The sequence below is a fragment of the Haliaeetus albicilla genome, chromosome 7 (genome assembly GCF_947461875.1).
Source record: "Haliaeetus albicilla chromosome 7, bHalAlb1.1, whole genome shotgun sequence".
NCBI lineage: Eukaryota > Metazoa > Chordata > Aves > Accipitriformes > Accipitridae > Haliaeetus > Haliaeetus albicilla.
This window is the reverse complement of record NC_091489.1, coordinates 12,674,288-12,701,213: the sequence shown is the minus strand read 5'-3', so window position 1 is coordinate 12,701,213 and position 26,926 is coordinate 12,674,288. Positions and strand designations below refer to the sequence as shown.

Here is a 26,926-nt window from a genome sequence, read left to right as displayed (position 1 = left end):
AGCATTATTTAAGAATGTTTTCAGCTATTTAAAAATAAACCGTTGAAAATGCCAAACTTTGCATAAGTATATGTAGATGAATGTGAGGTTCAGTAATTAAGTATAATCTCCAGTATGCTGCAGCTTGCCCCCTTCACCTCAAGATCAGCATTTGTGAATCAAAACATATTCAGTCCATTAGAACAATAATGCCGACAACACTTAAAGACACTAAATGGGCTCCCACTGCATTAACCAGAAGCTCTGCTGATTATACAAGTAGGGAGTAAAATAAACAGCACTGGAGAGAAGCAGGCATGGGGATGCAGATGCTGCTTTTCCTCATTTACCCCTTCCCTTGCTAAGGCTTAAGGAAACACGAGAGTCACTTGGCTCTGGTTTTCTCTTGCCTGTACATTTAAGCTCTCCAGGGCTTTTCCATGAACTTGATTCCTTTCAGCAGCACATCCCTCCCCACGGTTACATTACTGTGCTGTGTTTCAGGATGCTGCGTGTATGACTGAGCACTTGTTTTAGTCAGGAAAAGATTTCTTCTCATTAGGCCAGATGCTTAAGGTATGATAGTCAACTGCTCTTGCTTCTGTCTTTCGCAACATCACAGCAGGTAGATCCTCGCAACATATGGCCATCATGCAGTGCAATTAATAGAGGAAGAGCCCTTTTTCAGAGATAATGGTATCAGAGATTTCATTACTGGACCACTGTTGACAGAAGAAGATATTTACAATAAGCCCACTGCGGCTCTCCCACGTAAGGGACAGGTTAGGTGAGTTTAAAAAGGCATCAAGATCCCAGGGATTAGAAACATGAACGATGAATTCCTTGCAAAAACAACAGCTAGATGCACAAGGAGGAGAGAAAGGAGAAGGCACCTTTTCTCCACACAGAATGAAGGACATTTGTGGTATGCCCTGTAAGTCTGTTCCTGGGTCAGTCATTCAATTGCTCATACTTGTACAGCAGGCTATTGCCAGGCTTTTGTCCCTGCTGTGTTGTTTGAACTAGAGCAAACTAATCAACTGGTTTCTGGTTTTGTTTGGCTGGTTTTTAGTCTACCCTCTCTAAACAAAAAAGCCCCAAACCCACAAGCTGCAGGGCACTTATCTGCCCATTGCCAGACCTACAAAAAAATCTATGAAACTTTTTGAGGTCTTGGTGCAAGAGGAAAGATGTAGAATTACAGCAATTCCTTGGGAAGAACCAATTCACCAGTTCATCCAGTGAGAGAAGGAGAGAGGGAGATATCCTTGCAAATATGCAGTAAAATCACAAAGGCCTGCGATCACATTAGTCCTACCCCTAGCGACCCTGAATCGGGTCAGTACGTCCGCAGGGACAGGCAGAATAGACACATTTATTTTTACATGACATGCCCAGTAGGAAAAGTGTTTCCTACAGTTTATATTTTTGAGTCAGACTAACACATAATAAAGATACATCTGAGGGTTGAGAAATTTAATCACGATTAATGCGCGACCCAGACATGTTACTGTTTTTGGCAGCTACATCCTGAACGACAGAATGGATGCCACGGAGCATTCAATACACTTCAGGCCAGATCCTTGGCAGTGGCCAAAATGCACACAGCACTCCCCAGGAGATGATTTACACAAGTGCTTCAAGGCCTTCCTTTGCAGACCCTGCTTTTGTACACGCACATTGCTGTAGTGCCTACGGACAAAGCCCCCCCAGGCACAAAGTGCTAAAGTGCAGCACAGAGTTATCCTCAGTTCCCTCTACCCACTAGAAAACTAGCAGGAGCTGAAATGCAGAGGACATATAGGTGTCTGTGCCCGACAGACATCATATATACATAGGGACAAACGGCTCTACAAAGGAGTTCACCTACTAGGTTAGGTTTATGATCACAACTAGACTGGTAGCATGGGGGAAAAACTGGACTGTGCGGAAGGAGATAGTCTGCTGTGTACCAAGAGAGCGTGCTACCCTCTCCCAAAACCAGTGGTGTCAGTAACCAAGAGCAGTTACTTTTTGGGTAAAGGAAGATAACAGAAGGATGAAACAAACCTGTATTTGTTGGAACAAGATTATTATGCTGTATAGGAAAAACTGTATTGATCCTCCCCCACAAAAAATGCTTTTGTTTCATGAATCAAGAAATGTTTAACAGTCAACATAAGACTCATCAAGAACTAATTATGTCACATCAGCTTAATCTCTTCGTATACCAGACAACAAACCTCCAGGAAAAAAAAAGAAGTAGATGCCAAAAATCTTGACTTTATTACATCTTTTGATACTGTTCACAAGACATTTGTATTAACAAACTGGGGAAGCACAGCCTAAATCAAAATAACAAATGAGTACAAAACATGAGGAAAAACATATTTACAAGCTATCTATGCCAAAATTTGAAGAGGTATCAAGAGAAGTTTTGCAGGGGGCTGTCCTCACTACAGCAATAATCATTATTTTTAGTACTGATTTGGGTAGTGAAACAGAGAATTTTTTTTATATCAGCAGGCCACATTCAACTGGTTGCAGCATTAGTGCACAGGCAGCCAGGCTTAGACTTCAAAATGGCCTTAAACTGGAGGGAGAGCCTGGTAAATACAGGGAATGTTATTCATCAGGGACAACAGCAAGAAAGCACACCTGACTATGAATCATTACATACACCAGTAATGGGAAACAAATGACTCTCATTGCTACCTAAAGGTCTCGGGGCCTCCTGTAGATCCAAGGCATGAGTCACTAATATCATAACATTACAAAAAGGGTAACAGCCCCATATGGGGGCAAACAAACCAAATTATCAACTGCAACGACAGAATAACGTACATTCTGCCCAACATCAGCAAGGCCCCCACTGGGATACCATGCCCAGACACCTTCCGACCAATGAGGGAGAGAATACAGAAGGGACCAACTGCAAAGAATGAGAATTGGTCTAGAAAGTGTAACCTAAAAGGAGGATTAATGAACATTCTTCTTCTCTATTTTAACAGAGACATTTAGGCAGGATTTAGCAGTAGCCTCAGGTAGCTAAAGCCTGCTGCCAGAGGGAAAGAAAAAACCTCAATTCTCCATGCCCCTGGCAGACATGGCAAAAAGTAACAAGCTAAAAACCACTGCATGGAAGATTTATATAAGGTACTAGGAAAAAAATTCTAATGGCAAAGACAGCTTAGCATTGTAAAAAGATTAATAGCCAAGATTAAGATCGCCAGTAATGCAGCTTCTGTAAAGTTAGACAACGGCTTGTCAATCAGTAGTTTCAAACTCCAGCTCACACTTGAGAAAAACACTTGCCACTATGTCACCTCTGTTCAGAGGTATTGGACAAGTACTTCAATCACAAAAATTACTAAGGGTTGGTACTACCAATTAGCCAAACAGCAGAAGGACATTTAACTCCCAGTATGGATCTGATGTCACAAACAGAATTATTTTTACAACTTTGGCAATATTCATTTAGTCAAACCTTAGATATATTGAAAGGGAACACATGGAAAACTGCTGCACCAATTTCACTGCTTTTTCTGCTCTTGAGATATACAGTTGCTTCAGTTCCATGAAGCACTACCACTTATTTGTACAGTGGAAAAGAAGCTTGCACAAAACTGCAGGAGTCTTTTTCTAAACATATTCTTCAGCTGCAAGCTGTCTAAACAACATCCAGAGCTGTGATTTAAACATGAACCTATTTAAAAAAAAAAAAAAAAAGCTTTCTCTTCCAACTTTTTCTTGTATTTAAGAGACTCTGACAGCATTTGGAAACCCAGAGTTTAAGTATTCTTTATACGCAGTTCTGGGAATATAGAAAGAAAACACCCTTATAGTGTTATTCACATACCCTTTCAGGCTTTTTTTAACCGCAGGCTGACAAAATGGTCTACATGGGCATAAGCGATGGGCTAACAGGTCTAAAAACATATGTGTTTATCAGGAAGGAGAGCAGAAACCAGAGATTCTGAAGAAAGTGAGGGAGCATACGGGCAGACAGCCAGCAACTCCTCTGAACACATCACTTTTAGAAAAGAACAGAAAATTAGTTACATCTACCAAATTTCCACCTTTAGGATTGACCGAACATGTAAGTAAACCAATCTACCCATCTGCAAACAAATCCCACCATTTCACCAAAATCAATCCAATCTCCTCCTTGGGGCATATAGTTCCAAAACAACGTGATAGAAACTCGCAGCCTAAAAACTTTTTTCTCAACCTGGCTGCTCTTGAGATTTCTTTACTACAGACTCCTACCTCCTTTCCAAGTTTAGCTCCTCCCAGGCAGTTTAAGTCCAGTAAGGCACCAATAATTAACATATAGGATTACTCTTCTTAAATAGGCTAAAATCCTTTTGAAAGGGCTATACAGCCTCAGTAAATAGTTATAGCACAATTATAATTTTTTTTCCATTTCTTGCCTTCTAAATATTTTTCAGATACCAAAAAGCATCTCATTCTCACTGATGACATTTTCTATTCCCTTACTTTTAGCTGAAAAATTGAAAACCATCCAGAATTTCACCACACTGTTTGACAGGCTAGGACTTACTTCACAAGTGTCCAAACTGGAAAAAAAAAAATAAAAAAAAAATGGGGAGGGATGAGAGGAAAAAAACTAAGAGAGAAAAAAAGGTACAGATCAATTTAATGGTATTTGAATGGCAACATTAACCAAGGGTGGGGGGGGGACATTTGCAATCTCAGCAGGCCATTCCAAAGAGAAAGGACTTTTACCAGTTCATGAAAGTAACAGCTAATAGAAATACATTTTTAAAGTCATTTAGATCAAAGACAAGGTTTCAATCAGAAACCATAATGGTTACATTTTCTGATTCAGTACTTTGAAAGCAGAAATGTTGGTCCTTGGCAAAAGCCTCAATCTGTTCCCAACAAAATCAGTAGCAAAATTTCCACCGACTTTCATGATAGGGTGTAACAGGGTCAGAGCCTACATACCTGACAGATCTATTGTAAACATGCTTTTACTTTTGAAAAATCCTACTATAGAAAAGGCAACTGATAACACTTGCTGCTTAAACTGCAGAAGTTTCCTCTTATATCAAAGGTCTATTTACCTACCAACGTACATGTTTCAGTTACATATTCTGCACGTCTCGCAAGCAGCTAGCAAACAGACTGCAGGAAAATACACAAAGACAAAAAGTCAGTGCTGCAGTCTGTTTAGAAAGCATTACAAAATCCCTAAAACCTAAATATTCATGCATGCCCCTAAAAGCATGTAATATAAAAACAGTAAGTATTGCTCTGTTAGAATATTATTCCTTGTCTGCGCGATATACATAATTGCCAATAGTTACCTGAATAGTAATTATCTGAAAGGGTCTACAGAAAAGTTTGGTGGTTTTTTTTGTAAATGCAACACTTTGCAAGACAAACCCGCACTAAAATAAAGAGGGACTGGTCAAAAGCAATGCTATTTAGAATGGAATTTTTTATCTTTTGTCAGCAGGAGCCAGAGAAGTAAAACAATATATCAGCAAGTAATAAGAGGGGTTGAGGGGGGAAGGGCAGAATAAAAATAATAAAAATAATAAAAATAATAAAAATAATAAAAATAATAAAAATAATAAAAATAATAAAAATAATAAAAATAATAGCAAGCTTTTACTAATGAAGAGCCAAGATAAGTTCTGGGAGGGACTGTCTAAAAAAGCAAGGTGTTAGTGAGAATACCTGAATCATTCTGAAAGTCATTCTTATGACACCACCTCTAAGAGTTCCTAACATAATTTAAATACCATGTTTAATTTGAAGGAAAAACAATGCTACCACTTCAGTTAAAAATAGCACACCTTGAAAATTTAAAATTAGACACTTATAAACTGAAAACTGTCAAGTACATGAAGTGTATATTCATACTGCACAAACTATCAGGGAAAACAACAAAAAAGACGATTATGGAGTTAGAATGTGCTAAGTAAAAGGACGAAATCGGTTTTGTCCAGTTGTACAGTAAATTCAAATTAGAGAAAGACATTTTTCCATGGTAAATATAAGAGAGGCAAGAAGGAGAAAAGGAGAGTAAGCCCTTGAAATTCCTTCACTACCTTTGCCTTGAATTTAATTCATATTCATTGTAAGTATGAAGCTATTTCTTATTAAGAAAATGATGCTCATTTCCTTATCCCTATAGGAAGAAGTCTGCTCAGCACAAAGGAATTTCTGCCTTATTTTCCAAGTCTAGATCAATACTATTAACTATTGCATCAATTTCAGCCACTGAAAGATCTATAAAACAAGTTCTATAAAACAATTAGTTCTCCTGGACAAATCTGTGCTCCTTCCAAAACCCAAACCATCACACTCACACACACAGACGAAGGACATACTGGAACAGCTTATTTCCTGTTAGACATCATAGGAATCAATTTAACGAATCCAGTGGTTGCATAAGCCATTCTTTCTACTGCACTTAAGTTTAGAATATAAATTCTCTTTTAAGTAAGTTTCCAGCTCTAAGATGAAATAATTCCTTAGGGAAACACCTCAATCCTTTACCACTTTCTATATAGGTGAATTAATACCTGCTACTGAAGGCTCATACGAAAACCACCTAATTTTATAAGCGATGTAACATTTTATAAAGCGCACAGCACCCACACTATCACATACTTACTACAGCACCAGTATGAGCCAACTTCAAAAAGAGATTCAGACTAGCTCTAACAATTACAATCTCTGCTTTTGTTGATATGCATAAAACTTACCTATGAGAAGTGGTATTTCAGATTAGCTAAACTCCATTGGGAAAAATAGCCCAAACTGGTTCAGTCCTCTGCAGTGCTACTCCTACTTATGGAAGTAAATGAGCACTGAGGGCACTAGCCTGGGAGTACCCAGGAGCAAGCCTAGCTCACCTGATTTCCATTGCTGCCTGACAGCAATTACATTAGTTCCCTTCCTTTCACTTTGCAGCAGGTGCATGCCTTTCTATCAAAAAGAATAAAATCATTTTCCTGGTGAATTATTGTATCAGGAGCCAAAGTATTAGAGAAAGGAGAATTTTTCACCATTGCTTCAAACACGGAATTTTTAGATCACAAACCTGGGAAATAAAGTCAACTTTTTAGGAGAATTTTGCCATAACCTTTGCTAGGGATACTGATGTTACTTCTTCAAGAGATACAAAATGACTGACTGGGTTTTTTTGTTTGGTTTTGACATTATCGGCAATGACACACACACACTTTTTATTACTACTATTCACTGACTGCATGAAGTATGTCCTTACTGCATGTAATTTTTAGAGCTGGACAGAAACGAGCTAGTGCTATTCTTGTCAAACTTCATCTTGCCCCATCCTACTCCACAAGCTACAGAGTTTTATTTCTGCCACTGTGTAAATACCAAGTGTATGTGAAAATCCTCTCTCTGAAATACTCTCTTGGCAAAATCTTATTTAGAAGTTATCATAGGAAAGTCCAATGCATTTTCTTCACATGAAAATAACAAAGCAGGTGAAATCAAAATGACTCTTTTTCCAGATCTCTTGGTATAGTTTCACTTACATTTCCTTATTTTCTGTTTTTCTCCATTTTTGAATGTTAACACTTTAAAATGAACAAACCTTCTTGGCTAGTAATTTCCACAGTTCTCTCTATTAACCCTTCAGTTTCTTTAGGTTAGTGTTTTAAAACAAGATTTCCTTGTGATGTTTGGTCTGATACGAGAGAGAATGTAGACTCAGAGGCTGAAATAGTCACTTGTTCTTATCTTTAGGTTGAAATTTTTAGCCTAGGAACTAGCCCATGAAGATCTGTGACAGACCTTCTCAAGGGCAAATTCGATTCTTGATGTTTCTTTATTCTGGTACTTCTCATTCCCTACCTATGGAAAAACCTCTGCTAAACTAGTAGCTGGATATTTAGGCGGAAACCTTAACTACGAGGTATACAAAAGATCAGAGATGCATTTGTATAAAAATTCTCAATGCAGTACAATGCAAGCAGTTATTAATAGGACAGGTTTAAACAAAATTTGAAGAAAAACATTTTGGCAACCACTGAACAATCGGACAAGAATTCAGAGATGCTGCAATTAGAAGCAATTATCATGATCACATGGTTAGCCCTAAAAAACTATGCCAAGAAAATCTTGCAACATTTTTGCATTGAACTCCTAACTTTTGATGAGGTTACAACTTATTTTTTTAACAATACATTTGGTCTTGCTTCGAAAAGACCAAGTCAGTCCCATATATACGTTCCACAGCTATAACACATCCTCCTTTTCCTAGATCAATCCCTTCTTTCTGCCACAGAACTGGGACTGGAGGGACTTTGGATAACTGCAGCTTGTGGCAGTTTTAAGACTGAAATTTTTAAGATCGAAGTCTGGAGCTTTAGTTTTATGAGAACAGCTTGGGCTCAGCCACCCACGTTGGTCAATGGGAAGGCAGCTGGGGGCACTGAGTGCAAAGGACAGAGAAAGGACGGCCCCACTCTCCCAAGCGGGAAAGCAAGCTTCTCTTCTCATCAGGGAGGAGAGAGAAGGAGCCATATTACAGCCTGAGACTCTGGGGCAGCAGGAGAGAGAGATGGAATGAAACTCATACAGGACTTGGGGTGAGATGGGATGGGGTGGGATGGCGTCAAGTGAGAAAGACACGGCGTTGTCTCAAGCTGTACAAAAAGGCATCACTGCATCAATTCTGTCTTTCCACCCAAACAGATCACAGTTAACACTCCTCAACTTTGTTGAGTGAATGTAGATTGGGGAGAAAAAGATTAGGGAGGCTTAAGGCAACAGATGTACATTCTTGGATGGGAAAGAGACTGCTCTTAGGGAAGAAGATAGTGTGCCTGGAGGCACACTTAGGGGAGATGATTTAGGAGAGGTCAGGGAATGGGCTCTGGGACAGCAGGGTTGGGAGATGCAGAGCCCAAGGGACAGGAGCTTGCTAGTGCAGAAGAGTCACTCCCACCAAACATCTCCATCCACAAACCAAGGGCACTGATGCAGAACTGGCGCCCACTCCTACTTTTGAGTTTTGAGGTTTTATTTTTCTCTATGGAATATTGACTTATTAAGTTCTTGGTTTACACTGGCTTTTGGCCTTCTTCACAGCATGAATAGCCTAGCTCAGCTCTCAGCCACTGAAGTTCTCAATGCCTTTTTCTGCTAATAAAAATATTTCCTTCCGTGCATGTGAGAGCATGGCCAAGTGGCCACTTAACCAACTCCGGGAAAAAAATAGTACAAGCTTTTCTTAGTCCCTGACTGGAAGGCAAGTTTTCTTCCAGCTTTTTAACTCTTTTCTTAACCACACCAAATTTACCGTGTGGTTCCTGAGGCACAGACATCAGAAATGGACTTAATTTCCCCCTGAAGTTCCGACTGACATCATACACAGTGATAACACCACATCCCTGCTTCAGGGTGTGGATCTTCAAAACCAACTACTTGGGAAAAAAGAACTTGTAGAAGACATACATTTGTACCCAGTTGTAAGTTTTATTTGCTATATATTATTGCCATTTATCCCCAGTTTTAAGTTACAGAGAGGACAGCCATAAACAACTATGTGTACTTGATTCCAGCCTATATACATCAGTGGAGACTTCAGAGAATATTTACCAAACATTTATTCCAGCACCAACCTATGTTCAGAAGTCTGCCTTGCTGCTGATCAAGCTGCTAACGGTGATATTTAAAGCTCTGAAAAGTTCTGAGTTCTTTTTTTTTGCATGCTACTACTGTATTTATCGTTCTCATCTCATCCTGTTCTCACCCACCACAACAATTACAGTTGGTAAGGGCGTGCTTGTTAGCCAATTTAAATTCGAACACTTCACGCCAAACCCAGCATCAAATGAAATCATTGGCAAAACCCCCACTGACTTCACTGGGAATGAGACCAACTGGAAGAGCAAGGCTCCCGTGAGAGGCATGCATCACTGTCATTCACATCCTGCTGAGTTTGTGAGAACCAGGATGAGATACTATTTGAAGGCCCTTCTACTCCTGTTTCATGTGACACACCACTTCTCTTTCGTTTTGCAAAATCGCAAGAAAAGTTTTTTACTGTCGGCAAGTAACAAACCGAAGAGGCTGGATGAGTCACTGGAGACGGTTTTGGGCCAGCTCAGCTTGCAGACTGCCAGTGTCAGGGAAGGTTCACCCGATCCTCCCCTTCCTGCTGCACAGCCGGTCCCAAAATAACGTGGCAGTGCTAAACATAGAGCCGCCGTGCTCTTTTAATAAATGACAATTCCTGCAGCGTGTACAAGCCACCACATTTGTCAAGATAAGCACATGGATATGAGATGTCATATTAGCCTAGACAAAGAGATTGAACCAGATAACTTCGTCAAACACCAAGCAAAGGGGCTCATTCAAACTGACAAAGCAAGAAATTTAAAAGTTGAACCTACCAACCTAGTCTTAACTCATTCTGTCCTCTCCCGCTTTGGAAGAGTCTCAAACCAGTAAGTGAGCTCCTGTAAGTGATACAATAAATTAATTCCTAATCTGCAATAACAATATTCCTGTCACTTTAAACCCTTCTGCTGCACTATTCAGCAATTCTACGATAGCCATTAGCATGTTTCAGATCATACATATGGGCCTATATACCTCAGTCTTCAGTGAATAGGGACTCTTCCTAATGACATGTACGCTCAGGGTATAACTGACATGCAAAATTAACAGGCATAACTAATTGCCATATAGCCAAGTTACTGGTTGTTCCTTGATCACTTTTCTGTTACATGTAGGGAAGTTTATACTTAAGCATAAGGCAATGGACAAAGACACTGCAGTAGTGGGTCCCAACACTTCGTCCGCCTAAAATTTTTCATGACTTTAGGCAAATTCTTCAATGTCACATCTGAAATCAGGGAGACAGCTGCCCTATATATTATGGCATATGTGAAATAATAGTGATATCAGTTGTAAACAAAACTAGAAACATGGTTCCCAAGATTACTTTGTTGGTAAGAAATTACCTTAGTTTCTTTGCCAGTGACTCCTCACACATGGTTGTGTGTATGAGCTTCATCACCCTACATATGGTGGAGACAGAAGCTCTGAGGGTGGGTGTATCAACAGAAACATTTTCCTTTCTCCTCAGAAAGACTTATGATCACCAAACTTACTTAAAACAAGACAGGTTTACTGGTGTGCGGGAGTGAAACTGGTAGACTTTTGCCAGACCACTGGTGGTGTCCCTGTGGAGGTGTGGTTCACACCCCCCCACCACCCCACAAAACTTTGTGTGAGAAAATTCGGTTCAGCTTTGCACCACAGAGGTCCGACTGAATCATGTCTTTTAGGGGGGCAAAAAGCCTTTAGGGAACTACAAGAGGCCAGGCATTTCTCTTTTTTGCCAGGAACCTGCAAGTTTAGCTCTTCTTTCCAACTTGGAGCGGTGTGGGGGACGAAGGAAGGCTCCCGCGCCGAGGGCAGTGGCAGGGGCTCGGTCCCGCACAGCTCCTTCGAGCTGGGAGCCACACGCTTCCCCTGCTCCTCTGTCAGACCCCACCGTGACCAGGACTGAGAAAATACACTACATGCCATTGTAGAAAGGGGGCCAGAAGGCTGTGGAGTTGATACTATCCTCTCTTAGGACTCCACCTTTAATATACCCTAATGGGCTCTTCCTCCCCTCAAAACTGAGAGATAATGAAACCCAGGAAGATTTACATTAACATTTCCAGAGGAGATTGAATACACTTTAAAATATTCAGGAACAATTCAAATGCAAATACGGCACAGTACTGTATTATTCATATTCTGCAACATTTTGCCTTAATGGTCTGATCAGAAGAAGATCTTTTCCAGTTTGTTTTCGGTGAGTTTAATAAACCGGGACTGTGAAACAACTGCCCAATATATGAGGTGCTATATTTTCTTTAAAAGAAAACAGAGTTATGAAATCAAAGGCAAATTCAGTGGTTTCTTATATAAAATACCTTTTCACTTCCTGAACATTGCCTGTAGCTTTGCTAATTTATTGCCATGAAAATATTGTTACTACTTAATGCACTAGTACTTTTGTCAATAGGCAGCTTTCCCCAAGGCATATTTGAGAACGCTCTGCTAATCAGAGTTGATGCAGTTCTTCCAAAGCAGCCAGGTCTTTAGAAAAAGGTTCATGTTTAATTCTAGTATGGGTGAGTGTTGCCATTTCTTCAAAGCACCATATTTTTAATTCACTGAATTCACTTCTGTAGATATCTAAAGCGTTGACTACACTGTCCGGCCCCAGACTCAGCTTGAACCAGTGTATTTCAAAGCAGTATTACTGGCATCTTTACCTCTTAACATTTAACTTATGTGAAATAGTCCTCATTTTGTAGTGGCAAGGATTAAACAAAGATTTAATAAGAACCACAAATCTCTGCTATATCAGCAGCACAGAACTTAAAAAAAAAATGTGGTTGGGTGTTTAAGCAGATACTTGGATCTGACTTCTTACTTTTCTACATCTGCTTGAACTCTTGAGATTATGACCTCAAATGCAGCTGAATTTTTAGTGTTTGTTTTTCAGGCATGCTGATAATCATGAACAGCACAGTGAGTGACAATGAGGTCACGTACGCATACATATGTCACACTACAGTTTTACTCTCTCTAACAAATACTGAAATCTACATGAATATAACTTTACTGAGGCTAAGCAAATCAACTGGTGTGGGAGCTTTTAATGCATCTACGTTTTTAGTGATTTTTAATGTATTTGCAACTCTCTGCAGACGAAAAATTGAATAAAGCTCCTCAAGAAACAAGTCAGGCCATTTATTTCAATTAGAAATAGTAATGAAATTCCAGTAAACTATTAAATGTCACTTAATCTATATTCGAGATAAATAGGATACTTAATTTCTCTTGGCACTTTCCACAAGGAGGTACCCTACTTGTCTTTATATCGACAAAATTGGTGCGCCTCTGCTTTCCCTACCATGGTGACATTTAGTGACATTACTCCTGCTTAAACCCAGCATGGACATAATCCGTTTTGCAACAAGCCCACCAAGGCAAGAAGTGTCTCCGGATGGAGGTAAAGGCTCTGTTCCTCTGATCCAGCTGGCTCAGGTCAGTACTGTGCTTCCCTTCGTTCATCTTCACTGGAACCCAGGGGGGCTGCTCATTTTGGTTTCCTTCTGCCATCAGTTCATCCTCCAAAACGTCTACACGGCAAAAGAATATTAATACTATCCCTACACCGGGCATAATTAAGTTCCTAATTAAGGACAGAATTACAACCATCAAGGATAATTTTTTAAAGCAGCTAGATATTTTGAGATGACACAGATGTTTCACTTCACTCAGAGAGGTACCACGGGTTCTTCTTTGAAGGGCATTCAAGCCCATCCACTCCACAAGAAGTTTCTTAGATATATGAGACTTCTAGGGCTATCAGCCAGCAACAGCAGGCATGAAACTAAAACAGGAGGCTTTGACTATCAAGGAGCATTACCAACATGGAACAAGATCTGACTTCTGTCAAGTTCTTCTCAGTTACAGTTATATTGGTTTATACCTGAAAAATATGTAAGATGCAATTTGAGGAGGTGAGGCCTTGTTCTAATTCTCCATGGAAATAATCAAGACGGCTTGTGATAATTCTCCATGTCTGAAGTCGCCCACACACATGGCTTCAATTCAAAGTTTGCACGTCCTTAAGAGATTTATATTAAGCTCTGCTAAGTAGTTGTTAGTCATTTCTGCTGACTGTAATCAAGCTAAGTTAAACTGAAATTTACTATGCCAATACATTTCTATCCTTCCCACTCTGCTGTTTCACCCTGCATCTGAAAATACAGCACCAACACTGGAAGGACCACAAAAGGATGCTTTTAACATCTCCACGGCCACATCCAATACTCATTTTAGATCTTTTGACACGTCTAGAGCTCTGGCACCTAGCAAAAGGCTACAAACAAGTCAAAGGAGCAGCACTTCCAGTTCTCAGGGATGTTTTCCAATAAAACTCCAAAATTGTCTCAGAACTACATAACTGAACACATGAAGTATTCTTCAGGAAACAAGTAAAATGCATATACATAAATGTATACAAAAGCATGCTCCTCCATTCATAGATACTGCTTTCCATTCACAGATATTAAGAGGAAAAGATGATGGCATTCTCCACAGAAGCCATGGAGGGAAGTAGAAGGCTAGCTAGCAGCTCAGCAGCACCAGAAATGCAAATGGATGTCAAACAGGTCTGTGTCTAGTGGCCTGCTCCAGAATAACCACATGACCATCTGTAGATGGACATGTGATAAATGTATACAAAAAACTTGACACAAACCTCAAGCTGATTCTTTAATCCTGTGCACAGCAGAGAAAAATCCAGTTTCTTTTGACATGCAGAAGTCTGTACACTGCATATTCTATATAAAAAGTATAATACAGGTTGCTTAAATTATACCCACAATTTTTTTTTTTTTTTAAAAAAGAGACACTGTTATAACAAGGCTCTTTCCCAAATGAAAGAATACAGTATTTCATTTTTCTTGCTCTAAACAACATCCAATGAATAATGTACAGTGACGTGATCTTTTGCTATTCCCTTTAAGCCGTTTTGGAGATGGATTGCTACAGTGGGTGGCATTCAGAATAACACATGTTGAGCAACACACACTCAAATCTTGCCAGCTTTATGGTTTCTTACAACATGCTACGATGTGAAGTGATTCACACTGAGGAGATGGAGAAAGTTTTTCTATTACTGTAAAAAAATGATGTTATATGCATTTATCATCCAAAATAAATACATTGACACCACAGGCTGAAATAAAACTAGGTAAGTGAGCTTGGTTCCTCTTTCTATTTCAAAATATTGCATTTACATTTAAACCAATTAAAGCTGAGTGACTCTTCCTGTGTAAGATGAGCTTGCCCTGACAGTTAATCCACACTATTATCAGACCCATCAAATTAAAATAAGGTGAGCTAAAGAAGAAATCAACGCCAAAGATTTGAATTTCCTTGATGTCATATGCTGGCATCTTAGAAATTTTACAATTCCTGTGGACGAGGTATAGAAGAGAGAAGGGAGAGGATCCACTTGGTAAGACGGAATTGGTCACTGCGAACATACACAAAGACAAAAGGAAGAAGCGAAACGTAGCTATGGAGGTGAGTAATGTGCTGCAGCTACGCCGGTAAGCCAGAAGTTCTTTTATATAAGACATGTAATGGTAATTTCAGAAGGGTGTCAGTCCAACGATGGATCACTTCCAAGGGAGGGGAAAAAAAAAATCTCTCTGAAATGATACAGTAACTTTTGGAAGATGCTGTACTTAGACTAGATGCTCATGGATGTTTGGTTAGATTTGGCTACTGTCTTATCAGATTTGATACACTGTCTCTGACAATGTCATCAGCCAGACGTTTCAGGAAAAGAGAACAAATAAACACCTCAAACTAGCCAACTGCACTGTACTTGAGAAGTGACTAGCGGCCCTCTATCACCAAGCTGTTAAAAAACTGGAGTCCTGAAACTTACTGTCCTATCAGTCTTATTATCTGCACCTCCGCATTGTTGTCCAAGTTAAATTTTACTCATTATCTTCACACCCAGGTCCCCTACAGCAGATAATTCAATCTTAATTCCTCACATTTCTGTAAACCCAGACCTGCAGACTTCCCCATCACCTTGCTTCCACACCTTCGTAAGCTTTTCAGAGGTAAAAGGTACCCACAACTTGAAGGTCAACTGCAATTGCTCAGTCTTTTCGAAAAATCTGACTTCAAATCATTAAAGAAAATGCAGGCAACTTGGATCCTCAAACAACTTTGAAGCAATTAATTCTGAACTCTGAAGAAACCGTGCATTACAACACCTTATTTTCTTTCACAAATCATTTTCTCCTCCATGGTATTGTCCATTTAATTCTATCATTTTACTTATTCTGCATATGACGTTTTCAGCAGGAAACCTACTGAAAACTTCAGACAAAACTCTTTCTGTCTTCCAAACCGCATTAATCTTACGTTTTAACCTTTTCAAAAGATAAGACTTAGGTAAATATTGGGGTTTCGTCAAACTGGAATGTACTCTTCTGAGACCTGCACTTTTCTGGCCTTTCAGCAAACCACGTGTCCAGGAGATAGACCGGCCTGTGCTGGAGCAGCTGATGAATAGTTTTGACATTCACCAGTCATTACCATCCTCCAGTACATAAATCCAGGCAATGGAAGGAGTGGTTTCTCTAGCCAGATTACCACTTGCTTCATGAGCCATTTACGCCAACAGAAACTGACACTAAAACATGACCTTTAACAAAAGATGAGAGAAGCCATCACTCTCCTACACAATGCAAAAGTTTCACCGAAAAGAAAACCAAACCAACCCCCAAGCCATTAAGACCGCCCTGACAATTTCTGCCTTCACGCCCCGCACTAGACTGGGCTAAAAGGCAAAAACCAGAGAGAGGCAAACCCAAAACCCGAGCGCCATGCTGCACCACCCCGTACGTCCGCACCGGGCCAACGAGCGTTGGCGGAGCTGACCTGCCTTGGCCCCGCTCCTCTTCGCACTTGTCTGGTGCCAGGTCCTGACCACCCTTCCCTCCGAAAATGCCACCGGCACACCTGGAGATGCTCAGCGCCAGCGGCCGGCAGAAGCGGCCCCCCCTCCTCCAGCTGCCGCCGCTGCCCCACCGCACCGGGGAGCCCCGTCCCCCCCGTGGGGAGCAGCGGCCGGTTCTTACCTTGTTGGAGTAGGGGGGTTTACTCAGGTTGATGCCGTCGCGGACCAGCTTGTCCCGGATCATGATCTTCAGCTTCAACCTGGGGTAGGCGGCCAAGCCCCCGCCGCCGGCCGCCCCCCGCCGCCCTCCGGCCCGGTACCGGGGGGCCGCCCCCCTCCGGGCCTCCTCCGGCCCCGGGGGCCGGTAGCGGGGGCAGCGCCCGGCGGCGGGCGGCACCGGCCGGGGGGGGGGCGGCGGAGGGGGCGGCTGGGGCTCCAGGGTGAAGTAGAGCCCCGCCGCCGTCTCGTCCGCCTCCTTCAGCCGCCGCACGGCTTCGTGGATCCGGCGCCGGTGGTGGGGCACGGCAACGCCGATGGCATCCAGGTCCGGGTCCCCGATCTGCTTGCAGACCTCCAGGTCGTCGTAGCCATTATCGACGAAGGACTCCGCGTACTGGGGGAGCTGCAGGGTCTTCAGCCACTCGTAGACTATGTTGGTGCACATGCTGGCTCCAAAATAATCACGGCTGCAACTTTCAGCACCGAAGCCAGCCTCCCCCTTTCCACTCCTCGCCAAAGGAGAGAAAAACACAAGCCCCGAACTGCGATGCAACTAGAAGGTCTCAAAATCAAGGTCAAGAAACCAACATCCACCAGGGGAAAAAAAATAAAATTAAAAAAAAAAAAATCCTTAAAGCAGATCAGTGGGGCATCGCAAGCACTGCCGAACGAACCCCTCCTGTTTATTCCTCCTCCTGTTTTCCTACCACCAAGTACAGCCGCTTTCTGCCACCGGAGAAGGGAGGCTCGGACTAGAGAGAAGCAAAATGTAAGGGTGCATCCCCTAAAATCCCAAGTCGCTGCTGCACAACATCCACCCACTTTCTCTGGAAGTAATCCGCAGCCGCTGCCTGGGTTTTTTTCCCCCTCTTCCTTTCAGTGTTAGTTTCTGTTTCTGCTTCTGTCTCACCTTCCTAGGCTCTGTCGCATGATGAATCTGTTTACTATGTGTAGCTGCTTTGGTACACGATCGTGTTGGGGGAGACCCGAGCGCAGGATCCCGCACCCTCGCCCAGCACAGGCGGGGGTGCAGCGGGTGTGCGGTGCCCTCCTCTCCCGTATCTCTCCCGGCAGCGGGCGCACACGGCGGCTTTTGCTTTCCTTTTAAACGGGTCCTTTCGGATTAGGAGGAAAAAAAGGAGGAAAAAAAAAAAAGATAAGAATCCCACTCACTTTTCCGAGTTATTTTCCCGGTTCCCCTTCATCCCTGGGATGATGGTTAAATGCGCTTCGCCGGCAGCCAGCCCAGAAACTGCTTTCCAACCCCACTTTCTCGGCCCTGATGCCGGCGGTGCCCTCCCGCCCCCCCCTCCGGGGCGCGCAGCCCAACTTTCGCCGCTTCCCCCTATCCCTGCCGGCCCTCCCGCCGCTCCCCGCAGCCGCCCTCGGGAGGAGGAGGCGGCGGCGGCGGCGGGGCCGTGCGGGCAGCCGGCGCTCCGTGCATCCTCCGGCGGCGGCGGCGGAGCCGAGCCGCGACAGGTCACCGGCGCTCCCCCCCCCACCTCCTCCTCCTCCTCCCCCGGCTGGTGGCGGTGCTTTCCCCCTCCCTGCCGGCGGTACCCCGGAGCGGTGCTTTCCCCTCCCGGGTCCTCCTTCCTCCCCTACCCCTGAGGCGCCTGCCGCGCCGCCAGCAGATTTCCTCCGGCTCCTCCCGGTGCTCCGGTGCGGCTTCTCCCCGCTCCTCCTCCGCGCCCGTCACCCCGCTGCCAGCCCCCCTGCCCCGGCTCTCCCCCAAGGCCTTTTCAACTTTCCCCGCCGGCAAACCCGCGGTCTCCCCCGCCGGCCGCCCCCCTGCCCGACCCGCCGGTTGGTGGGGGGGGGGGAGACGGGGACGCGCGGAGGCGGCGTGCGGCCGGCCGGGGGGCAAGGCAGCCCGGCCGGGCAGCGGCGGGGGGCTGCCCCCGCTCCGCAAGCTAGCCGGCGGGCTTGCCCGTCCCCGTTCCCCCCCGCCCCCGGCAAGGCAGAAGCACCGCGCCCGAGGGGGCACGGCCCGGGGAGCTGTCCCCCAGCGCCCTTGGGACAGCCGGACCGACGGCGGCGGCGGCTCCCCCGGGGGGGGGCACCGAGCCCCTTGGCGGCCGAAGGGCGACCCTTCGTGGGGGGGGTAAGAGCGGGGGCTGTCGGCGGGGGCGAGCGTGCTCCCGCGCCTCCGGGAAGCGGTGGGGACAGGCGGGAGGCGCTGGCCCCGCTCTCCCAGCCGCCGCCGCCGCCGCCGCGGGCTGCCCGGGGCCGGCGGAGACGCCGCACGCTGCCCGCCGCGCTCGCCCCGCAACGCCGGGCTCGCAGCGCCCCCGCCAGGCCGCTGCGGAAAGCGCAGCCCAACCCGGGCCCGGCCCGGCGGGTGGCGGGGCGGGGCGGCCGGGGCTCCCCGCTCCCCTTACCGACCCCCGGGGAAGGCGGGGGGGGGGTGTTGAGGCGCGGCCCCCGCTGCCATTTGAATTTAAAACAGGTTGAAATTTGTTTTCTTACGCAAATGCCTCTCCCTCAGCTGACCCTTCAGCCCCATGCGTGGGGTCCCGAGGGAGTCAGACCATTTCGGGCTGGCCCTGCCTGGCGGGTCCCGTCAGAAGGGACGGGGGCAGCCACAGCCCTACAGGGGCTGGGGGGAGCTGGGGACCGACGGTGGGGGGGGCCCACCCTGCCTCCCCGCAGCACAGGGATTGCCAGAGGAGGGACGCGCTCCCTTTTGTAATTTGGTGGGGTTTATTTGTAACAGATAGGCCCACTTTGTCCTCGGGACTTTGTGGTAGTTCGCCACAGGATTGTGTAGCATAGCAGCGTTCTCACAAAGAGCATTACATTGCAAGGTGTTTTGAAAAGGTTAGATACTTGCAAGTGGTTAAAACACAGCCTCCGGGTAAAAAGCTTAGAGATCACAGATTCATGCACTAAAAGGGGAAGAAGGGAGGAACAGCATTCTATTCCTTTTAAAAATCTCCTTCCATCCCTCTTCTTTTTCTGCATCTTATTTTCCTTCCAGGCCACATAATATTTCAAACCCTCTTCTCAGGCCAGAGACAGAGATTGAAGCAGCAATTATCTTCTCTTCACAGACCGGGTGAAAGGCTGACAACGCCAGAGAAATTAGCAAGGTGGTTCTGTGAACTGGAGCTGGAATTGATGGTGTGAGAGATAGGAAAAACTGACTGGTACAGCCCATCTTCATCGGGCTTATTGACAGTACATACAGAATTATATCATTTTTATGTGTGTGTTTTGGAAGGGTCTTGGAAGGCTTTTAAGGTATTGCAAATGTTATGATTCAGATGTGCTTGGTAAAAGGGTAGGATCCATAGCTTCTGACAGGGCAGCAGGAGAAGTGGTGCACCCCCATGGGAGCATGGAGTGTGGCAGCAGGTTACAACAGTGTGAAGCTCGCTCTGGTTGTGTTTGGCATTGATTTTAGTTTCACAAAATGAGTTCACCTGATAGCAAATGCAGCAGTTCTACGTGACTTTGAAATACAAAAATAAACAACAAATAAAAAGAAAATGTTATGTTCACCTTTAAAAAAGACAATCAGAAGTCCAGGGAACAAAAGACCAGTCCACCTCACAGCAGTCCCTGGGAAAACTTTGGCGCAAGCCTTTGCGAAGACTTAGATGATGTTTGGGTGGGTAGTTAGAAGGGGCGTTCCTCAGGGGTTGATACTGGGGCCAGCCCTGTACAACATCTTCACTGATGCTCTCAGTGACAAGGTGGAATGAATGCATCCTCAGCAAGTTCCCAGATGACACCAAATTGGGAGGGGCAGTCAATATGCTGGGAAGCTGATTTGAGAGTGGAAAAGGAGGAAGGTCACAGAGTGGCAGAGCAGGAAATGGAGGCATGTTTTGAGTGATAACAGCAAACTCGGTTTGAAAACCTCCTTTATGTGCTTTTTATTTTTTTTTATTAAGTGCAAAGTTATGATTAAAAATTATTAAATGCAAAAAATGTTAATTTCTGAGACATTGAACTGTAGTTTCAATCCAGCTGAGAGTGTGCTTGCTGACTGTAAGTCCCCGCCTATCATACGTATTGTATCTACAGAACTATTAAATCAATAAATAGGGTAGTATCATTCTAAACAGTATTTCTTGCAGTATTTGCAGATTAATTTCAGTGGTGGAATACAGATCCTGTATTTCGCCTTAAATTTAGCTTATCTCTGCAGTACACTATTTATACTTGTATTATATACACATACTAATTAAGGTGTTTATGTGTTACAGGGTGGGAGAAGCTTTCCCTGAATGCATAGGGTTTCCTGACACATGATGGAAAAAGGTTGTGCCTAAACAAAGAGCTTGAGCACGAGCAATTTGTAAATGAAAGGAGCACAAGCAGACTTCTAATATGGGTGAGATAAAGCACGTACAGGTAAGTCTGCCTTTGAGTTCCAGGATAAACAGAAGAACAAACTATGATGAGTTAAAAAGTAAATATATTAGCACCATACATCCTGGCTTCCTTCATCTAGTATCATACCCTGCTGTCATCATGCCAATAGTCCTTCTCTTTTGTAGAATTACTTAAGCCCATGCACAGGCTATGGAACTGTCTGTCATCTCTGACCTTGCTGATGGACTACATAAGAAAGGATGAGCCTCCCAGAGGAAACCTGAACTGCATTGTCCTAGGAGATACATGCAGCTCGTAATAAATATTTTCCCACCTGTTATAAACAGGTGAGAAAAGGACACTTCTCCATGCTTTCCCTCCTTTGTCCTTCAAATAAAGACCACTTCTTTCCAAGCTTATTTGAGCTTAAATTAATCAATCCACAGTTTGATTGAAATTTATTTGAATTGTGGGGGCTGTTGAATATTTGACACAATGGGCTTAATTTCTGAAGTGCTCAGTATTACTAGATTGTCTTCAGTATTTCCAAACTCAGTCTTGACTTTCGTTTTCAAATTCAGCAGATAATAAAAGCGGGAAGATGTATTAGAAATCGCACCAACAATACAGGATTGCTACGTTGCAGCCACAATATACGTACACACATATGGAGAGCAAGTACAGAAATGTTTGCTATGAAGTTGCTGGTAGACTTTTTACATGTAAGCAGTTTGGTAGTGGAGGATAAGGACCAGATTTTTGTATTTAAGGGTAGCTTCCAGCAAAAATGGGTAAAAGTTATTTCTAACGTGTATTCAGAAGAACCAAGCCCAAAGGAGATGCATGGCAGAAAAAAATACTATTTTTCCTGTGGGTTTTTTTTCTGCTCTGTAAGCTGTGCAGGCCCACTATGAGGAAAAACTAAGATTCCTGGCAGGTTTTACCATGTCAGACTATATTGTTCATGTAATACAACATAAATGTGATTGATATCACCAAAAAGGATACAGCATAGCAATGACAGATTTGCTTAGCAATTGTAAAGGCTATTTTAACTCAATTGCTGATTTAGGTATCCTTTAAACAGAGGGCACCCTGCATTTATGCAGTGTACCAAGGAATGAAAAGGTTTCATCCTTCTGTTCTGAAGGATATTCTGTTAAAATGTATGATTATCTATTGGATTACATTATCTGACAATAATATATGATAGATTTTGCAAAGCTATGGTCACACATTTTCTATACCATGAGATGTTGTATATAGTCATTTTGTTTGGGATGAGATAAATAAAAATGTAGCTGAACGCTAACTTTATACCTAGATATAAAATATATTCAGGAATCCTTAGAACTCTTTCTTTTTTCTACCTTTATCAGGACTTACTTGATTTTTGACACATTAAGGCAACAGTGTGGGCCTTTGGATACCTAAATACTTTTTAGTGTTTTGAACCATACACTGATGTATTTGATGGTTGAAACAAAGCTAGACGAGAACACAAATGCTTAGAAGAGTAATCACATAGTGCATGAATGTGAGGAAGACTCTGAAATGAATACAGTTCCGTTAAGATATTAGTGAAGTTGTTCAGCTAGAAAAGGAAACTCAGATTCACACACAGAGTGAGGGACTACCACATGAATACGTCGCAATGAATAATGTGCAATGAATGAGTGCAAGCTAATACTTCTTTACTTTTCTAAAACAACAGAAGCAGATTCTCAAATACTTTTCTAGGGTTTCCACTAGGGCACAAGGTGAATAATTCACTAAAATGAATGCAACTGCTCATACACAATGGCAGTTATTTCCAGAACCAGGCTATTAGTTCACGTAAATGGAGCTATTTATACTTCTGTGTAAAATGTTGCAATTATTTGACTGTACCTGGAGTACACTAGCAAAGAATCCAGAGGAAAATAATGATAACGGTGAGAGAAGGTTTGAAAACATCCTATGTCTTATCTAAAGCGTCAATCCTAAAGAATATATAGCAACAAAATTCAGCAGCTAAAGGAAGATTTGCTCATGTAAACTCTGCAGACAAATAAGCTGATGTATAAAGCTTAGAACTTCAAACATTGGTGCACATCATGTCAACTCCCATGAGCTGTACTAACTCTAATGAATATTACTGGCTGTTAAGCACTCTGGAGGTTGAGTTCTCCTCATTAAAAAAATCAGATGACCATTACTTTAAGTACTCCTTCATAGAAGGTTAGGAAAATTTAGATTGGAAAGGATCCCTGGGCATTACCCACTCAGAGCAGGGCTAATTGCAAACTCAGATCAGGTTGCAGGTGGCTTTGCCCTATTGACTTCTGAAAATCTGCAGGCATGGAGGTTCCCCAGCCTCTCTGGGTGGTCTCCTCCAGCACTGACCCACTCTCATCATGAAGAATTTCTTCCTTTTATCTAGTCAAAGCAATTGTGACCTTTGTCTCATGTCCTCTTGCTGAGCACTTCTAAGAAGGGTTTGGCTCTGTTTTCTCTATGGCTTTCCCCATAGATAGAGAAAGACTGCAGTTTGGTTCCCTTTGCTTTTTCATCCCTAGGCTAAACAAGCCAAGTTCTCCTAGCCTCTCCTCATATTTTGTCAGCAGACAAAAATTTGAAAAGATGGTCTTTGTGAGAAGTGAAGGGTTATTTTAGCAAAAGCTCTATCACAGAAAAGAAAAAAGAAAAAAGGAGACTAATGAGAACATTGCAATAAGGAATTTATATGAAATTTAAGTGTAAAAATAGAATTGTTTACAAAAACAAATTTATCACATAGTATTTTATATAAACAAAGCAATGTTTTCATTTTAAAGGAAACTTTAAAATATACAAAAACATGAGCGCCTGCTCTAAATTTACTCACTATGTTTGTAATAATTCAATGCTCACTAGGACTATCTAACTGGGAATGTAAAAGGATTTAGCTGATGAAACATCCATTTTTCTGTGTCATGAAGATAAAACTATTTTGGACTTGAGAGTGCATTTGAAATAGAGCAGCTACTTTATTTACTATGATGCTCCTTTCCCATAAAAATTTACAGGCATTAATTTAAGATCAAGTCTGTGATAACTAGAAGATCACTTTCTGAATGCAATAGAGAAGGAAATTGAATAGAAATGGGAATAGATATCCAAATCTAGGCTGCTGTTTTCCTCAGACCAAGTTCTGTAACCAGAATTCAGTCTAAAAATTTAGCCTCTTTTTCCTCAGTAACAGAAGAAGAAAGTATAAGAGCTCACCTTCTTCCATGGACTACCCAATTCTCTATTAACCAGTCAACCTCTAACATTTTTTTTGTATGTCACTGTCAATGAGAAGGTAAAACGGGCTTGTACAAGTACTACCTTCTCGGCCTTTTGTGGCAAAGACTATCCTGAAAGCAAACAAAATTATCCTAAACCAAAACAAAACCTCACTTTATCCCTAGAAATATATCATGACTGCTATTTTACCAGCTGGTAACAGAAAACTATTTTCATAAAGAAAAGGTTCCCTACAATAATTCAGGGTAGGTTTGTCTTTACAAACTTAAACCACTGACCCACTCTCTTTACTGTTGGCTTTGAGCCAGAAGATAATGCCAATACGGTGTGCACGTGGTTGAATTTTACCTGTACTAAAAACATTTTGCTTCACACTGAATGCTGTTTAAATGAACTATTTATTGCAGGTAAATACAAGAAGAAATCCTAAATTATTACTAATGGTAGTGTTCTTGCTACTATTTAAGTTGTGGAAGTCCCTAGAAATACCAGCTGAATATCAGCACAGTGGGTAGAGAACTAATAAATATTTACTTCCTCACAATTTACAATCTAGCGCTTCCATGTGATACCGTCTTGGAATCATAATGAATGAAAAGCTGAAAACTTTGCTCACTTGGACATTTACTGTGAGTTTCTGTTTCCTTTTTTCTATGAACTTCCATATAGTCCTCTTCATCAAGAAGTGCTTCTTCATCAGACACATGTACAAACCATGAAACAACAATCTTTATGCAGCTTTCGAGTTGTTGGTTGTTGGGTTTTTTTCAGTGAGAAACTGAATTTAGAGGATACAGCTACTGCCTAACAAAATTGAACTCACTTACAGTCAGCATGGTCATATGTCTTAAACAAATACATTAAAAATCTGCAAACATCAGGCACCAGTTTTCCAGGACACCAAAGCATTTTGTAGAGGGGGGAAAAAAAAAGGGGGTTTAATAAAATGGGCAAAAATGGATCCATCATTTCTAACTAGCCTGTGCATCTTGCCCTAAAAATTGTGGCACCAGCTGTAATTACTGTGGGACAGAAAGCCTATGTCAGGGAAGAGGAGAACCCTTCAACCCTTCAGAAATTATCCTCTCCATTCCAAAAGGGTTCTCCAATGTCCTAAGACCACAAGGTAGTATCCTGACCCCAGGGGAAATCAGGGAAAAAACCCTGCTGTTCAGTTCAGAACAGCTGAGGCTTCTGTGCGCTCCTGGAGCAGTGTCACCCATTCGTTTTACAGAGCTGTCAGAAAAGCTGACGTATGACAACCAGGTCCTTGTTTCTCCCATGTTTGTTTTCACTCTGCCTCTCTTCAGCGGCATATAGGCAAAGGCCCAGATTTATAAGGTATTTAGAGGAAGATAGACAGAAAATTGTGAAATTTTCAAAATTACTCAAAACCTAGACTCTCTTAAGTACATAGGCAATAAAACTCTGTTCTTAAACTCCTTTCCATTATGTACATAGCTGACAGTAGAGACTGGCTCTTCTTACTACCTGCTGGCATATGCTCAGTTCCCTTATTGCATGGGCTCTTACTGCTCCATTCATCCATCCTTCCTCCATGTCTGTTATCCCAACCAATTTCCTGCAGCTCTGTCTGCCTCATGGACTGCATTTTTCATCATCTCCTATTTCCACAACTCCTACCCTTTTCCTTCACGACTTCTCTGCTGAATGGCTTTTTTGTTAACACTCTTCTCTTTCAGTTATATTCTTCTTCTCTTGCTATGTCCAGATCTGATTCTTTCCCCCAGCCTCTCCAACAAAAATAGTTAAGTTGGAAAATTTCCTTGTAATGTTTGCCCTGTTCATATACTTATTTTTTGCTTAGGCACCTGCTACCTAGACAGGATATTGAGCTGGAGGGACCTCTTGTCTGATTCAGCACGGCCATTGCTATGTATGGTTTTCATGAGGGGAAAAAGCACTATCCTAGCTTTCCCTTTCTCTCTTGAGCTCAGCTGCTGTAGATGATATAAACACACAGAGCTTCCTGAATGGCACCTGAGACACAAGGCATAAAAGCCGGAGCCATGCAAGGTAGAAATCAGCAAGAGTAAAGTAGCGAATGCTAATTCTCTTCCTTGTTGGTCATCAAACATAAAGTGCTTCCTTGCAAGAAGAGGTCAAGATTATTATCCAGGTGGCTATCAGGTAAAAATTCCTGGAGCCAAGCAGCACCACAGGTTAGCAGTCATGATTTTTTCTCTCGTGGACCTGAGCCCAACACATCAGCAGGACCAAGAGTCCTAGAGGAGGAGGAGGAGAAGGAACCATCTGGCATGAAAGGGTACAGCATGACCCAAGTAAGTTAGACGCTCTGAAGCAGCTAAGGATTTGGCTCCTGGCTTTGAAATAAAGAGTCCTGATAGTGCTGAGACTCTGAAGAACCTCCACCAAGAAATTAGAAAACTCCCGCTGTGCTGTTTCAAAACAAAGACAGGATAAAGTGTTTGGATTTATGCAAAAGCTTTTCTCCAAATAATCAATGTTTGAAAGAATCAAATATTTCCCTGAATTCCCCCTAGACAGCCCCATTCTGGATGAGTAACAAGAAATTAATCATCCTGTCAGAATAAACGCTGTGAGACCTTTTACTCATGCTCGCCCCTTTCTCCCTAATAGATTTTTGTCAGTCAT

At 42.8% G+C, this 26,926-nt stretch overlaps 1 protein-coding gene and 1 long non-coding RNA gene across 6 annotated transcripts in view; one reads left to right on the top strand and one right to left on the bottom strand.

Annotated features, from left to right (window-relative positions):
* Nucleotides 1-18,135, bottom strand: part of LOC104316278 (SAM and SH3 domain-containing protein 1-like) — a 571,787-nt gene extending 553,652 nt beyond the window's left edge. For 2 of the 5 annotated variants that reach the window (XM_069786966.1, XM_069786967.1), the window contains exons 1-2: nucleotides 17,607-18,135; nucleotides 16,659-17,142 (exon numbers count right to left, since the gene is read on the bottom strand). In XM_069786966.1, coding sequence (XP_069643067.1) covers nucleotides 16,659-17,142; nucleotides 17,607-17,626 — 504 coding nt within the window. In that variant the 5' untranslated portion in view covers nucleotides 17,627-18,135. Of the gene's footprint in view, nucleotides 1-16,658; nucleotides 17,449-17,606 lie in introns of all 5 variants that reach the window. The other 3 variants (XM_069786968.1, XM_069786969.1, XM_069786973.1) reach the window with 3 other exon arrangements.
* Nucleotides 18,136-19,100: 965 nt separating this feature from the next.
* LOC138686062 (uncharacterized) lies at nucleotides 19,101-21,438 on the top strand. Its single transcript, XR_011325378.1, has 2 exons — nucleotides 19,101-19,876; nucleotides 20,911-21,438. It is a non-coding gene; the product is annotated as an uncharacterized lncRNA (long non-coding RNA).
* Nucleotides 21,439-26,926: the final 5,488 nt, after the last annotated feature.